This window comes from Tamandua tetradactyla, chromosome 21 (genome assembly GCF_023851605.1).
Source record: "Tamandua tetradactyla isolate mTamTet1 chromosome 21, mTamTet1.pri, whole genome shotgun sequence".
Lineage (NCBI taxonomy): Eukaryota > Metazoa > Chordata > Mammalia > Pilosa > Myrmecophagidae > Tamandua > Tamandua tetradactyla.
Genome location: NC_135347.1, coordinates 28,423,807 through 28,441,489, shown reverse-complemented (window position 1 = coordinate 28,441,489; position 17,683 = coordinate 28,423,807). Strand labels below are relative to the sequence as shown.

At 35.0% G+C, this 17,683-nt stretch overlaps 1 protein-coding gene across 1 annotated transcript in view; it reads right to left on the bottom strand.

Moving 5' to 3' along the window:
* SLCO6A1 (solute carrier organic anion transporter family member 6A1) overlaps window positions 1-17,683 on the bottom strand; it is a 147,024-nt gene that overhangs the window by 23,007 nt on the left and 106,334 nt on the right. The window contains exons 9-10 of the mRNA XM_077139066.1: window positions 17,435-17,588; window positions 5,833-6,020 (exon numbers count right to left, since the gene is read on the bottom strand). Coding sequence (XP_076995181.1) covers window positions 5,833-6,020; window positions 17,435-17,588 — 342 coding nt within the window. The remainder of the gene's footprint in view (window positions 1-5,832; window positions 6,021-17,434; window positions 17,589-17,683) is intronic.

Sequence of the window (17,683 nt, the reverse complement as noted above, 5' to 3'; positions counted from 1 at the left end):
ACTGTATCTGTTAAAACTGTGACAACCGCCCCTGAAGTAACGACCCTCAATTCTCTCTCTGAAGAGATTAATCCTGTTTCACCAGATGTAATTATAATGGAATACCCCAAGGTAGTTGATTTAAGACACACTTCTAATTCTTCTTGTGACCCATCCCTGTACAACCTCTTTTCTTCCTATAACTAGACTGAAATCTCAACAGAACCCAAAACATCCTGAATATTAAATTATTATGAATTTAATATGATATGAGGTACGACCCATGACTCTGTTTCAGCCTACAAGCCTCTCCTGGGGAGGCAACTTTCATCAAAGCTGCCAGCTCTGGGCCTGCCCTACAGATTTTGGACTCTTCCATTCCCACATTTGAAAGAATGGAGAAAATCCTAGTACCTTTGAACATGGAATCTACAACCTCAGTTTTTCAAGAAATCTAGAGCTCCAGAAATACGTTTCCATATTCTCTTTAAAAATTGGAAGATCTGGGAAAACTGGCCTTCATGACCAACAGCAGAAGTTGATGAGAGGCCTAGCACACTCAAGCAGTCCTCCTGTCCCAGTTCCATTACAATGGCTATCATCTAATACTCCTCACTAGAGGAGTAGCTGGGGCCAGAAGACAAGATCCAAGATGAAGATGATGGACCAAAGCCCTGAGGTCTGTTGGGGTCTGGTGCTAGACTTTCAAACTCTGGTCCAGAGGAAACCCTGGACCCATGGGCAAAAAGAGCCTATGGGCAAAATAAGATTTATGAAGACACTGCAGAAAATTAGTCCCTAAGGGAGCCTCAAGGAGAAGGACCAAGCAGACTTTGTGGAGCTAACCAGGAGCACTAGAGATCTCCTTGGGCCTGAAGAGAATGATGGTAAAGAGGAACTATAGACTAAGTCTTCCCTGCTACTGAAGCTAGGGGTCTGCTAGCCCACTGCAGCTAAGCAGTCCAATGTGCAAAACACCTTCCTTCTGGGGCTTATAAACAGCCAACCCTAAAAACAGGAAGACCATTCACCATCCTTCACTATCAATTGTCACTGTTTAAGAGAGTCAGACACTTCTTCAGGAATGACATCAGCCAGAGAAGAAAAAGAAGCAGAACACCCAGATTAAGCTGCAACTAGTGAAAAAAAAAAATGTCTAAGATATGTTAAGAATGCTCATGCTTTGTAGTTGTGTTTTTTTTTTTTCATGGGCAGGCACCGGGAATTGAACCCGGGTCCTCTGGCATGGCAGGCAAGCATTCTTGTCTGCTGAGCCACTGTGGCCCGCCCCAATAAAAATATTTTTTTAAAAATTTCTAAGGAGGCAGTTGATGACTTGGAAAATGCACAAATGAGCATTTAAAACAATTTTATTCTAACACAGAAACAGCAACAAACACTGTTTAAAGGAATCAGAAATTGTCAAATTAAAAATCTACCAATTGATAAAATTGATAAAAGATGATAATTACTCTTAAGAATACAATCCGTAACCTGCCAGAACAATGGAATGAAAATCTCACAATAGGGCAAAGAAACAAAAATGTGGAAATCAGAAGGAAGAAGATAAGAGATTTGGAGAGCAGAACTGGAAGGTTGCTAAGTCTTCATAACATCATACAGTGCTCATATTTATCTTCTTTGATAATTTCATCCTTAAATTTATCTTAACTGGTAAAAATTTACCACTCCTGTTATTTATTTTGGGTCTTTCTCTCACTTTTTCTTTCTTTTTCTCTCTCTTTCTTTCCCATTTTTTCTTTTTTGGAATTTTTTTTTTGCATATCATTATCAATCTTCTTCAATGGTAGGACGTAAGGATCTAATTTCTTCCACATAGATAGACAAGTACGCAAGTTAAATTTATATCATTTATGTAACATGTTATTCAACTATATAGTCTACATTCTTCAAATCTAGGCTTTATCTAGTTTTCTGTTTTATTAACTGATGTTTTATTATTTTACTCATATACCATACCATTTTGATTCCTATGGTTTCATAATATATTTTAATACTTATCATTTCTTAATCACTTTTCAGATATTTTTCTGGAATATACTTAAGATAATTTGATACTAATTTTCCATTAATCTACTTACTTAAAATTAAAATGTGACCCAGGTTGAGGTACTACATTCCAAAAGAACAGCATGAGTTTTCTAATTTGTAGAGACGGAAATCAGAGGAATGTGTGTGGAAATGGATTTTAAGGGTGTGGGATAATTGTGGAAGGAATATAAAGTTGGATCCAACTGAACTTATTAATATGGGCCCAGTAAGCAGAGATTCTGGAGTCAATGTTTTAGCTCGAGGGGTTAGAAATGACTAATAGTTAGTTCAGGTGATTGGCTGAGGCATGTACTAGAAAGTGGTCAAGGCTGAAATGCCAAAACTGCCCTGGTGTAATGTAGGTGAAGGGAGCCAAGGGTTAAGGAAGATTGGAATGTTAGAGTGGATTTATTGTATAAGACTTGCTCATCCACTAGGAGTGTCCAGAAGACACACCTTTTAGCAAGACTGTGAGGAACAAATTCGTGAGACTGATTCCATCCTCCCTGAAGAGCTCTGTAGTTTCTCCTATTGTCCTTAGGATAAATTCTAGAATTAGAAAATAAAGAATCTACAAGGGTCAGCCTGATCACATCAGTCTTATTCAGTGCTGCCTCCCAAGGTTGACCCTCATCACTCTACTCATTCACTACATTCTATAACAGATCAACACTTTACAAAGCTACTTCCCCCACTCAGAATCTTTGCATGCATTAGTCACACTGTAAGCAGTACTCACCTCCTATCTTTTAGAATTCAGCTAAAATGTCATTTCTTTGGGAATACCATCCCCAGACTAAGTCAGAACATCCTGTAAGTTTTTTCATTATATTTTTGTACAACTTCCTTGGAGCATATTTTAGCACTACAATGAAACGCTTGCTAGTGAAAAGTACTATTTTTTTTTTTTTTTGGCCTATCTTGCTGAAGTCCATTAGGGCAGTAGGGACATTTGTTCCTTTTTGCTCCACTTGTCCCTTAAAGTGCTCATTCACTTTCTTGTTTGACTTCACAGTAGTTATCACAGTTCAGGATGCATATGCTAAATGAATGAGGGTGTAAGGCAAAGAATTGAAGAAATAGTTTTTCTTAAAGAGCAGCTTGATGAAGAGAAAGAAAACAAATCATGATTCTTTTCTCTTTAGATTTCAGCCCCACATAACCTCAGATTTCAGCAAGATTCTTGAGAAGAAAATAATTTTGTCATTTTTGTCCCTTGTAACCACCAAAACTCTGCTAGTGATGCTCTGTCTGGGTCTGGTCCAGGTTTTCAGTCTCTAGGCCTCATCAAGAATTGACAAGCATCTCAGTGACTTCTGATGTCTCATTAGTTAATGTTTTCTTCTAGCACTGTATCATTTAACTTTTTCAAGCTTAAATTTTTGTTCCATTTGATTTTTTCTGGTGAATTATATGATTTCTGGATACTTTTCCCAATTTTTTTTCCAGTTACACTTAAACCACTTTCCAAAGTCCATCTTTGCTGCACTTATTTAAGATTTCAATTTTATTACATTAAATTCCGATATGAGTTAGGATCTATTTCTAAACTTTTTAAACTGTCTATTCATGGGCCAGTACCATATGTTTTAATTATTGTGGCTTTGTGGTACATTTTAGCTTATGAGGCTAAGCCTACATTACTGTACTTCTTTGTTTCAGATTCCCAAGCTGTCCTTTCTTATTTTTCCATAAGAACTTAAGGATTAGATTGTGTAAAGGAATAATTCTATTGTTATTTTTGATATATTAAAATTAACAAGTAACTCAAGAAAAACTGATATGTTTGTGTTGTTATATCTTCCTATCCAATAATATGTTACATGTCTTTCCCAGTTATTCAGGTCAGTCTGCTTTCTTTGAACTTTCAGAGTGTTTTTGTTGTTGTTGGTTAGACTTTTTATTTTGAAATAATTATATTTACAGGAATTTGCAAAAAAATGGTACAAAGAGTCCTGCATGCTTTTACCCAGTTTTCCCCAATGATGACACCTTACATACATATGATACAATTTAAAACCTGGGAAATGGACATCGACACATTCTAGTTAACTAAGCATGAACAGAGAGAAAGGGACAGAAGCAATAATTGAAGGAAAACAGTTAAGAATTTTCCACAAACAAAGCAAGATTGTGGTAGGTAATACCTCAAGACAATGGCCATGAATCTTTTTATTTTTCCTTCTTTTATATATGTATTCTGCTCCCCATATAGAGATGTGGAATCCATTCACCCTCCCCTTGGAACTTAATGATGTTTATGGCAAATAGAATACAGTAAAGTGACAGTCTTGCATGTCTAGCTTAGGTAAACATAGCTGACGCTTATGCTTTGCAGCTTATGCCTGAGTCTCAAGGAACATTAACATTTGAGATACTTTCTTTTGGAATTCTGTCATTGTGTTGGGAGAAGCACAGCTATATAGATTACATAGGTGTGGTCACTCATAAAAATTTATTAGTCTATGTATTATTCAGTGTTCTCCAGAGAAAGAGAGAGACAGATATATATATATATACACACATACACAATACAAATATATATATATTTGTATACATAAACACACAAATATAAATACATAAAGATATATAATATATGCAATTTATTTTATATATAAATACATAAAATTTATACTTTATATTAAATATTATATTTATAGATATAGGATAAGCCTAGCAACTCCTGTCCAACTCTGAAGGGCAGGCCAGTGGCTGGAAACTTTGATAAAAGTGATATTGAAGCTCTTCATGTGAAACTCCCCAGGGGATTCTGGCTGGCTATAAATTCCAGCATAAACCAATAATGAAGTTGAGGCAGAAATATTTCTCGTGACCTCCAAAACACCAAGTTTTGCTTTCCAGGCCTCCAACTGATTGGATGAAGAGATTACTCACATAGCTGAGATCATTTCCTTTGTTGCTCGCAGATGAAACTAACTGATTATAAATGCAAATCCCACCTACAAAATATCTTCACAGTAACAAATTAGGCCAGTATTTAACCGAGCAACTTTATACCATAATCTAGCCAATTTGACACATGAAATTAACCATTATAGTGTAAACATTTGTTATTTGTACATTTTTCTGAAAATTTATTATATACTTCAATAAAAATTTCTATAAAAAGGTATCCCTTGACTATTCATTGTCTGGTATGCAGTCAGCAAGTTTATCCTTCTTTTGATTTCTATCCTGCCTCCTCCAAATTTTGTTAATTGTGCAATATCTACTTTGTCAGAATATATTTCCTTCTATTGTGTGCCGACCTTAGTATTTGTCTTGTTAAATTAGGACTAAAAGGCATGATGACATTGATGGTTGTTTATTTTTTATTTTTTATTTTTTTTGACGTGCGTGGCCCGGGAATCGAACATGGGTCTCCCACATGGAAGGCTGGCATTCTAGCCTCTGAACTACTCGTGCACCCTGTTGTTTACATTTTAACTAGCTAATACAGGAGTAAGTAGTCAATAAATACATGTAGTCAAGGAATCAACATTATTATCACATCTGTGCCATAATTAAGCATTTTCCTATATTTATGAATTTTCTATGCATATTAAATCAAATGAATTAATTTTGTTTTAAATTAAAGTTAAACTAAATCAGATATCTACTTACTGTATACAAGTGAATTAGTGGAAAGAGGAAGAAATAAACATACACATGAATTTTAACAAATAACAATTTTCCCCTCTAGAATTTGCTACAATGACATGCAGGGCAAATCATTTATTACTACATTCTAAAATCTTAAAATTATCTTTCTTATGTATTAAAGGAATAATATATACATACCGAAGAATTAACACAGTGCCTGGTATGCCAGTAAAACCAGAAAACACAATCGTAGAAAAGATGAAAGAAATGAACAAGGGTAATTTATAGCACATTACATCACATGTCCCAGGTCTAGCATCAATAAAGTCACCTTCATCATCTACAGTTGTTAATCCCTTTGTAATACAAGAACAATTGTAGTATGTCTATAAATAGTGAAGATAGAAAAAAATCTTTCAGAAATAAAATCATGACATGAAGGGATTTATTCTGTCATTATTTTATTATCATAAAATAAGATTTAAATCAATAACTTCAGAGACCAATTTTTTAGTTAGGAAATATCCTTATATTAAACCTGTAATTCGTTATTTAGAAATGAAACATTAATAATCATTTTAACCTGACAAATAATTACCTTGTTTGTGTGTGCATGGGTATAATTACATTTATTCAGGAAATGTTCTGCTAAGTTAAGAATTTTCCCCTAAATATTTATATTCAATTTCAAAAAGTACTTGCAGGACCACTATATAAATTGATAGTAATTAAAGAAAATGCTCTGAATAAAATGGAATTTTATCTGGGACTTTTCTCAGTGATCCAAATGTTAAAAGTTTTGGATCTTAGGTGAAAAGAATAAAACTTCATTTTGTATGTCATGGTAGTGGGACTGAGTTATGCATTAGGCACAGTAGCTACAGTGCCTATAGCCCACTATACTTTTAGGGGCCCTTAAAAATGTTTTAATTTTAGTTTCTCTCAAAATCAGAAAAGAATGAATATAATGATAATAATGAATATATAACCATGGAGCCAACCTGGGTCCTATTTATTTTTATACCAATGAAGTTGTAAATTAAGGCTATTTGTTGTTGTTTAGTTTTTTTAATGAATGAAGGGGCCCACAGAGGCAAAGATGTCTAGGGCCAATAAAAGCCATAATGCATTCCAGAAAAGGGATAAAATGAAAATTCGGAGTTGTTATTATAAAGTTGATAATTCAAGGAAGATTAATCTGGTGATAATTTGTTAGAAAATCAAAATAGAATTTGGAGATACAGAGACCAGCTAGCAATTTATTAAGCTATGGAAAATATTCTATTAATAATAGTGACAAAATCAACAAAACTATGTAACTAGATTATTAGTAAAGAAATAGGAGAAATCAAACATGGTTTGAATCTGAGTGATTAAGAAAATATGGTCTAAAAATCACAGGTCGGTATGGGTGGGGACATATCTAAGTAGTTACAGGATCAGTTGGATAACAAATAGAAATATTTAAAGAGCAGTAATTAAAAGTCTGGGGATTGAAGTTGGATATGGGGTTGAAATGAAATAAAGGTATGGAAGAGGTGACATCAAGACAATGTACAAATTTGCAAAGGAGGGAAAAAATATAGAAAAAAGCACAGAAGGTCAAGTATCAAGATATATGATTTTGATGATTTTCTTTTAAAGAAGTGTAACCAGGAAAAGGAATTCAGAGAGACCTATAAGAGATGAGTAGTGGTGTAATGTAAGCCATAGAAGAAGAATTTTTTCAAAAACAGGGTTTAGATTGCAGAACTAAATGAAAGACCAACAAATGAACAAACAAAACATCTTTAAATAACTAAGGACTAAAGAGAAACTCTTAGTTTAACAACAAATACAAGGTCCTCTGGTAAATTCTGAAGTATCAGTTATAATAGAGTAGTAGACCACCCTACCCCTCTCTGCGTGGGACATGACTCCCAGGGGTGTGGACCTTCCTGGCAACATGGGACAAAGATCCTGGAATGAGCTGAGACTTAGCATCAAAGGACTGAGAAAAACCCTAGAATGAGCTGAGAGTTGACATCAAGGGATTGAGAGAAACTTTCTTGAACAAAAGGGGGAAGAGTAAAATGAGACAAAGTATCAATGGCTGAGAGATTCCAAAAAGAGTGGAGAGGTTATCCTGGAGGTTATTCTTACGCATTAAGTAGATATCACCTTGTTGTTCAAGATGTAGTGGAGAGGCTGGAGGGAATTGCCTGAAAATGTAGTGCTGTGTTCCAGTAGCCATGTTTCTTGATGATGACTGAACAATGATATAGCTTTCACAATGAGACTCTGTGAATGTGAAAACCTTATGTCTGATGCTCCTTTTAGCTACTATATCAACAGAAGAGTAGAACATATGGAATAAAAATAAATAACAGGGGGAACAAATGTTAAAATAAATTCAGTTTGAAATAGTGGTAAATGAAAGTGAGGGGTAAGGGGTATGGTACGTATAGTTTTTTTTTTCTCTATTATTTTATTTCTTTTTCTGTTGTCTTTTTATTTCTTTTTCTAAATCAATGCAAATGTACTAAGAAATGATGAATATGCAACTATGTGATGATATTAAGAATTACTGATGGTATATGTAGAATGAAATGATATCTAAATGTTTTGTTTGTTAATTTTTTAATTAATAAAAAAAGTTAAAAAAAAAAACTTCTAAATTAGCTCCTGAAAAAAAAAAATAGAGTAGTAGATTTGGAAGCTATATTTAGAGAAATTGGAGACAGAACGATGGAATTGCAGGACATTTGACAATGCAATAAAGAAAAGAAATGACAATTCATTCATTCCATCACATGTTTTGAGTACTTATGAGCCAAACACCATCTTAAATTTTGGGAAAAGAACAGGTATGAATAAATAGAGATCCCTATGCCTCATGTAGAAAATTTTTTACTAGGGGGAGACCAGAAATTTTCAGAACTTTCAGTGTAGTATTTGGTGACAAGCAGTATGGAGAAAAAAAGGTCAGGGAGGTATAGAGATATACTTCACATGGTCAGGGGATGTCTGATAGATAATGTGATATTTGGCAGAAATCTGAGGTAAAGATGTGACCCATTTGGGCATGTGGAAGAAGAGGGCTCCAGGTAGTAAAAAGTAACACAGGGCCACGGTGGCTCAGCAGGCAGGAATGCTTGCCTGCGGTGCCAGAGGACCCGGGTTCGATTCCTGGTGCCTGTCCATGTTAAAAAAATAAAAAATAAAAAAAGTAACACAAATTGGGAAAATCTTGAGTCTGGAGCTTGCTTGATGAATTCAAAGAAAAGCTAGAATAGTATGGTTGGAGCAGTGTGAGCATGAAGGAGACTGGAAGAAGATAAAAACAGAGTGGTGACAGAGGAAGGAAGATTATACTGGAAATGGTGGGTAATTCCAAGAGCAATTTAAGGACTTGGGGCTTTATTCTTGAATGATGTGAAGCCATCGAAGAGATTTAAGTATAAGCAGTATAAGGCTGCTTGGTTGCTCTATCGAAACTCCTGGACTATAAAGGCAAGGGTGAAAACAGAGAAAACAATTTAAAAGCTATTAAGATAGGGGGTGCAAGGGTAGTTCAGTGGTAGAATTCCTGCCATGCAGGAGACCCAGGTTCAATTCCTGGCCCATGCACTTCTCAAAACAAAACAGAACAAGCGAAGAAAGAAAGAAAGCAAACAAACAAGCAAAAACTCAACAAACGGTGCTGCAATAATGGGATACTCACATGGAAAAAGAATGAAATGTGACTCTGCCATACAGCATACAAAAAAAAGGCTATTAAAATAATCCATGTGAAAAATGATGGTGCTTGGGGCCAGGATGGTATCAGAAGAAATGATGAAATGGTCAAATTCAGTATTTATTTTGAAAGCAAATTATGAAAAGGTCCTTGGAAGGGAATGTTTACTAGAAGGAGAAAGTTCTATGGAGAAGGCCACTTTGAGAGGCATTATGATTCTCAGTTAAGGGAGGCAGCAGCCCCTAGTTCAGGGAAGAAGCCACGGAAATAAACACAATTTCACCGTATTTCAGTTTACTAAAGCTGCTGGAATGTAATATACCAGAAATGGATGACTTTTATAAAACGAATTTATTAAGTTACAAGATACAATTCTAAGACTGTGAAAATGTGCAAATTAAGACACCAACAAGGGCAGGCCACCAAGGGTGGCCATTCAGCAGGCAGAAATGCTTGCCTATGATGCTAGAGGACCCTGGTTTGATTCCCGGCGCCTGCCCATGTGAAAAAAAAAAAAAAAAAAGACACCAACAAGAGGATACCTTCATCCAAGAAAGGCTGATTGAGTACAGCGTTTCTCTGTCACAGGGGAAGGCTCATGGTGATGCCTGCTGTCCATTTCTCCAAGCTTCTGGTTTCAAATAGCTCTCTTAGCATCTCCAAGCATCTGTGTCTGAGATTTCTCCAAAAAGGGAACATTTTTTTGGAGATGTTTTGGAATGTTCGCTTCTTAAGGGATTCCAGCATGCTAATTAAGACCCACCTTGAATGGTGGGGTCACATCTTCATACAGACAACCTAATCAAAAGGTCCTATTCAACAACAGGTCTGCCCCCACAAGATTGGATCAGAAGAACATGACTTTTCTGGGTATTTAACAGTTTCAAACCATCTCACACCCTTTCCATCCTTATTTCCTGCTAGGACTCCTTATTATCTAAATCCAGTCAGTAGCCAGAGAGCAAAGAAGACCTCATCCTAGAGGTCAGTCTCCTGGGGCAAAAGGAGGGTAGGGAAGTATGTAACATGGATCTGGGAGGACACACAAAGATTAAGCAAATAAAAGGATGTAGACCATAGAATCTAAAATGATTAAAGTGAGAAGTGAAAATATGAAGAAGGTTTCAGGAACAGATGGTTAAATCACAAGATATTAGGTTCTGGAAGAGTTGAAGAATTATGGAATCCAGGTACTAGAGTGCTGCAAAGAGAGAAAATTATGGTCAAATAGGTAGATAATTGAGATCATGGGGGGATATAGTTGGAGAAGGCAAAAGCAAAATTGCCCAGTCTGAGAAGCAAAGAGAAAAAATAAAAAATAAAAATAAAAATGAACAGAACCTGAGAGACTATGGGACACTGTCAAGGGTACAGATATGTACAAAATAGGAGTCCAAAACTGAGAAGAGGGGGATAAAGGGTCAAAAAAGTATTTGAAGAAATAATTGCTGAAAACTTCTCAAAGATAATGAAAGATATGAGAGTACATATCCAAGAAGTTCAATGAATACCAAGCAGGATGAACCCAAACAGTTCTAATCAAGCTGCTGAATGCCAAAGACAAAAACAGAATCTTGAAAAACAATAGACGTGCAATACATTGCATAAGAGCTCCTTAGAAACTATGGAGGCTAGAAGGCAATAGGAGGATATAACTAAAGTGATGAAAAAAGCTGTTATCCAAAAATAATATATCCAGCAGTGTTGTCCTTCAGGAATGAGGAAGAAGTTAAGGCATTTACATAGAAACAAAAGATAAGCACTAAACCTGCTGTAGATCTCCTCTATCAGAAATGTCATGCTGCAAGGTACTGGATAGTACCCGAAAGCTGTATGAAGAAACAAAGGCCTCCAATTTACGTAATTATATGAGTAAATTTAGATGTCAGTATTATTGCATTTTTTCATTTGTAATGCACAGACCATTGTTACTGGGCACACGATTTATAAAGAAGTTATTTGTAATAAGAAAAACAAAAAGGTGGAGGACAGAAATATATAGAAAAATGTATTTGCAGGCTGATGAAATTAAGTTAGTATCAATATAAATTGAATTATAATAGATTTAGGATGGCTCTATGGTAGCTATAAGAAAACATCTAAATATATACACAAGAGCAAATGAGAAGTGATTCACATAGGCTCATTTTAAAAGATCATCTAAACCAAAAGGAAGGTAGTAATGGAGGAAAGGAGGATCAAAAAAATATATGATTTACAAAACAATTAGAAAAATGGCAGAAGTCTTCCTCATTATTAATTACTTTAAATGCAGATGGATTAAACACCATTTGAAAAGCAGAGGTTGACCAAATGGCTAAAGAAGCATGACCTTGCTGTGTGCTGTTTACAGGATACTAATATTAGACCCTGTGCCAGTTTCAAAGTATTATGTACTCCAGAGAAGCTATGTTTAATCCTGATCCAATCTTGCAGGAGCAGCCATTTATTTTAATCCTGATTCAGTACTGTAGGTTGGAAACTTTCCATTAAATTAAATTATCTCCATGGTGGGGGTGGGGGTGGGGAGTGCAAGGGTAGTTCAGTGGTAGAATTCTTGCCTGCCATGCGGGAGACCCAGGTTCTATAACTGGTCCATGCACTTCTCAACAAACAAGCAAACAAGCAAAATAAACATGGAAAACAAACAAGTAAAAATTCAACAAATAGTGTTGCAATAATGGGATACTCACATGGAAAAATAGTGAAATGTGACCCTGCCATAAAGGATACAAAAAAACAAGATTATCTCCATGGAGATGTGACATACCAAATTGTGGAAGTGACCTTTAGAATAGATGGAGATGTGACTCCAAACATTCCAGGTGGGTCTTGATTAGTTTACTGGGATCTTTTGAAAGAGGAAGTATTTTTGAGAAATTTAGAAATAACAGAAACCTCAGTGCTGACAGAAACTTCACAGCTGTGGACATGTGGAGAACAGAAAATGGATGCTTGGAGATGCTTGAAGTCCAGCAGACATTGCTATCAGATGTTAAGTAAGCCAGAATCTGGAGAGAACCAAGGGAAGTCAGGAGATGAAAGCCAGCCCTGGAGAGGTAAAGTGAGGACCACCCTCAGGAAGAGAGGCTGAAAGCAATGGAGCCCAGGAGCAAGGGACCAGCAGATGCCAGCCACAGCACTACCCAGCTGACAGATGTGCTTCAGACCCATCATTCTTTCTTGAGTGAAGGTAACCTTTGTTGTTACTTTAATTTGGACACTTCCACTTCCTTAGAACTGTAAACTTGCAACTCATTAAATTTGCCTTATTAAAGCCATTCCATTTCTGGTATACTGCATTCCAGCAGCTTGTAAACTAACAAAGATCCAAAGACACAAATGGGTTGAAAATGAAAGTATGTAAGAAACAAAAACCATGCAAATAGTAATCAAATGAGAGCTGAGGAGACTCTTCAAATATCAGACAAAATAGACTTTAAATAAAAAAATTTAACAAGCAGCACAGAAGGACAGATTGTAAACATATATGTGCCAAGCAACAGTGACCAAAATACCTGAAATAAACATTGACAGAATTGAAGGGAAAAATAAACGATTCTAAAATAACAGATGGAAATTCCAATATATCACTTTCAGTACTGGATAGAACATCTGTATAGAAGATCAACAAGGAAACAGAGTACCTGAACAACACTGTAAACCAACTAGAGCTGACAGACATATATAGGTAACTTCATCCAATAATAGCAGAGTACACATTCTTCTCACGCACACATGGATCATCCGCCAGGATAGAACATTTGTTACGGCACATGAGAAGTCTCAATAAATTAAAAAATATTGCCCAAGGTGATCTACAAATTCAATGCAATCCTGTCAAAATTCCAGCAGCCTTTTTTTTTGCAGAAGTGGAAAAGATGAACTTCAAACTCATATGAAACTGCAAGGGGCCCTGAATACCCAAAACAGTTTTGAAAAGAAAGAATAAAGTTGAAGGACTAACATTTCCCCATTAAAAATTGTGCTATAAAGTTACAATAATCAAAATAGTGTGGTACTGCTATAATGACAGACATATATCCCAATGAAATAGAACTGAAAACCCAGAAATATATCCATATATCTATGGCCAAATAATATTCAGTAAGGATACTAAGTCCATTAAATAGGGAAAGAAAAGTTACTTCAACAAATGGTGTTGCTAAAACTGGATGTCAAAACTCCAGAGCTGGGTGGGCCGCGGTGGCTCAGCGGGCAAGAGTGCTTGCCTGCTGTGCCGGAGGACCCCGGTTCGATTCCCGGCCCCAGCCCATGTAACAAACAAACAAACAAACAAAATATAATAAAACAAGAAAATGTTTAAAAATGTTTCCCTTTCTTCCTCCCTTCCTTCCTTCTCTGTCTTTCCTTCCATTAAAAAAAAAAAAAAAAAAAAAAAAAAAAAAAAAAAAAACTCCAGAGCTAAAACTCTAAAACCCTTAAATAATAACATAGGAGTAATTCTTCATAACTTGGGATTTGGCCATGGATTCATAGATATAACACCATAGATATAACATGAGCAACAAAAGAAGTGATGGATAAATTCAACTTCATCAAAATTAAAAATTTTTGTGCCCCAAAGGACATTATCAAGAAAGTAAAAAGACAACACACACTATGAGAGAAAATAATAATAAACCATATACACATAAGGGCTTAATATTCAGAATATAGAAGAAACTTTTACAATACAAAAGGACAACCTCATTAAAAAATGGGAGGGGACTAGAATACACATTTTTTCAAAAAAGATATACAAATGGCCAATAAGCACATGGAAAGATCTTTGACATTATTAGTCATTAGGGAAATGCAACTCTAAACCAAAATGAGATGCTACTTTACACCTATAAGGATGACTATTAAACAATGGAATATAGCAAGAGTTGTAGAGGATGTGAATAAATTGGAACTCTACTATATTGTTGGTGGGAATGTAAAATTATGAAGTCACTGTGGAAAATATTATGGTAGTTTCTCAACAAGTAAAACATAGACTTAAACTTAATATATGGCCTTGTGAATTAGTTTACTAATGCTGCTGGAAAGTAATATACCAGAAATGGAATGGCTTTTAAAAAGGGAATTTAATAAGTTACAAGTTTACAGTTCAGTGCCGAGAAAATGTCCAAACTAAGGCATCCAGAGAAAGATACCTTGGCTCAAGGAAGGGTCATCTGGAAAGGCATGTGGCTGATATCTGCTGGTCCTCGTTCCTGCTTCCATTGCTTCAAGCTTCTGATACCACTGGTTTCCTCTCTAAGTGTATGTGGCCTTTACTTAGCTGCTCCAAGAGCCCACTCTGAATTGAGTGGAGTCACAGCTCCATCTAATCAAAAGGCCACACCCACAATTGGGCATGCCACATCTTTGTGGAGATAACCTCATCAAAAGGTCACACCCATAACTGGGAGTGCCACATCTCAGTGGAGATGATCTAATCAAAAGGGTTTCTACACTACAATATTGAATAAGGATTAAAGAACATGGCTTTCTTGGGAGCACATAACATTTTCAAACTGACACACCTGGCATACCACTTCTAAGCATATTTTCAAACAAAGGAAAACAGGGTCACAAAATGATACTTATATACCAATGTTTATAGCAGCATTACTCATAATAACCGAAAGGTAGAAACAAGCCAATTGTCCATTATCAAGTTAATGGAGAACAATTGTGGTATATATACACAATGGGATACTATCTGGCCACAAGAAAGAATGAAGTTCTAAGATATGCTGCAAAATGGATCACTGAAAGCATTATGCTCAGTTAAACAAGCAAGACACATAAGGATAGATGAAATATTTCACATATAAGAGATAATTAGAAATAGTAAATAGATGGAAAGAAGAGATAGAAAGATTAGATGTTTCCAGGGGATGAGGTGGGGGGAGTCAGGATGTATGTTTGATAAATATGGAATGGTTATAAGTAAAATTATTTTAAAAATACATTTTAAAATATGCAAGAGCTTCTTCAGACTGAAGGCATCTTGCAAATTTTCCAATAAAGAACAGAGATTAAAAAGTCAAGATATCATCGCATCATCATTTTAATAGAATTATGAATAATATATACCAATAAAAATAATCAGTGAGATGTCCTTTTCTGGCATGGCCATATAAGTCATCCCAAACTATCCCTCCTGCTGATTACAACTAAATCTCTGTAAAAACAAAAATCCATAGAAAAGTAACTAGCTGAAGCCCTAAAATAAATGAAATTAGGTAAATTGTGAAAGGAAAATAAGATTTGTAAGAAGTGAATCATGCAGGGACAAGATTCATATTTGTCTGTGTGTGTGTGTGTGTATGTGTGTGTTGTTTTGTTTCATTCTGTTTCCTCTCAGCTTTTGTGAAAAGTAGGCCCCTGTCACAGAGTAGTGAAAAAGTTATTTTGTCAATTTTTATTAGGTATCAAATGCTACCCACGAAATTTGAATTATTATTTTGATAATTACTTCCATCATCATTAATAATTATTAATCAATTATCACTTAGAGAAATACAAAAAAATTATAAGTAGTTTTATGAAATATAAATGGAGTACCTAAAAGAGATTCCCGAGGAATGAAAAGCAGTCAGCCTTCATAGTAGATGGCCTTTAACTCTTGAATATACCAAGGGATCAACAGGCTTTCTACCGTAGTGACAAGGTGAGCATTTAAAAATTCCCTTACTTATTTCAAAATAAAATGTGAGATATGAAATAGGTTTATAATAGATAAAGCAAAATTTCCCATGAGTTAATAAATTTAAGATTGTAATTAATATATTACACCTTTCTATTAAACTTTTCTCAGTAAAATACTTTAAATATTTTAAACATTCTTTAAGATATATCACAGAAGAAAGATTTAAAACTTTTTAATGTCATTGTTCAATAAAAATCTGGGCACATTAATATATTATAGGCCAGTGAAAAAGTTATCATGAGGAACTAAAAGTTGATCAAGTATGCCGATTCCTTATAATGAAACAATCTTTGTGTGACAAGGAAATAATTGTTATGTGGGTGCATAACTAATAAAGGACTGTATTATGTTCTAAGGAAGCTGATATAATTTCTATGAATTACAGAGGGGAAACCAAGGGTTTTTTTTTTTTTTTTTTTTAACATCTGGGTCAATACTTCTACGCCCCTTAAAAGATAGAGGCTGGAGTAAATACTCCATTGTTTTGCGGAAAGTTTATTTATGCAAATTTGGATATAAAGACTAAACCTAGAGTCAAACAATTTTTCTGCATGAACAAATAAGAAAAAGAGAGTCTGGAAGGTGGTAGAAGACCCAAGAAAGTGAGGGTTTCTGATGGTATTGGCCCAAAAGATGATCAAATAGGTAAGTTTTAAAATGAGTATAAATTCATGTAAACGTAGAAGGAGAAACAGGGGTAATATATATTCAATTTCAAATCATTTATATTGCTGCCATATAAAGCTTCTCTAACTCTTAACTTCTAGAAAGTTTGATATATTCATAAAGTCTTTTTATGTATGGTGATTTCTGGCAAACAATAAAAGGAATGATTTCCACATCTGGGTTAATGTGAATCAGGAATAGAGGAAAGAAGGCATGAAGTAGACAATTTGAATTCCTCAGTAGAAGGAAAAACTGAGTGAAAAGTGACCACAAGGATAGTTTTGCACAGCCCATAGGTGCAACAAAAAGTATGATTCAAAGTTTTGGGGGATTAGGTGATCTAAGGATAGAACTAAGATAAACAACATAAAAGGAAGATAAAATACACTCTTAGGCTGTGTCTTTCAAAAATCAATTTTTTCAATTTTGCTACAGTAAGAGATAAAAACTAGTCACCCACTGCTTTAAAACCATAAAGTTAGAGTTTGGAGGGATGTTCTAATGTAGGAGAGTATCTCCTTTTCTATTTCCTGTTCCCATAAGCCCTTGGTACTCTGGCAATATAAAATAAATGTTCTCTTTCATTGTCTTTAAAAGAAAAAGAAAATTTAAGAGAAAAAACCCTATACAATGACATAGGAGTAAAATAGTACTACTACTTACAAGTTAAACATCTTGCTGAAGGGAAAGAAATATTTTTAAAAAGTTACCTTATGACTTTTCAATGTTTTTGAATTTTTACAACCTGCAAAGCAGGGAGAAAGATATTCAATTCTATCTCTTCCACATACTGAAGAATAAAATGAAGGTGAACATCCACATCCAGAATTACAAGGAGCTGTCAGGTTTCCCAACTGTCCTGTTCTGTGAAAAACAGATTGAATTCAATTTTAATATCACTGATATACATGAATATATCATTGACATCCATAAAAAGGTACTTGAACTGATATCTTTTT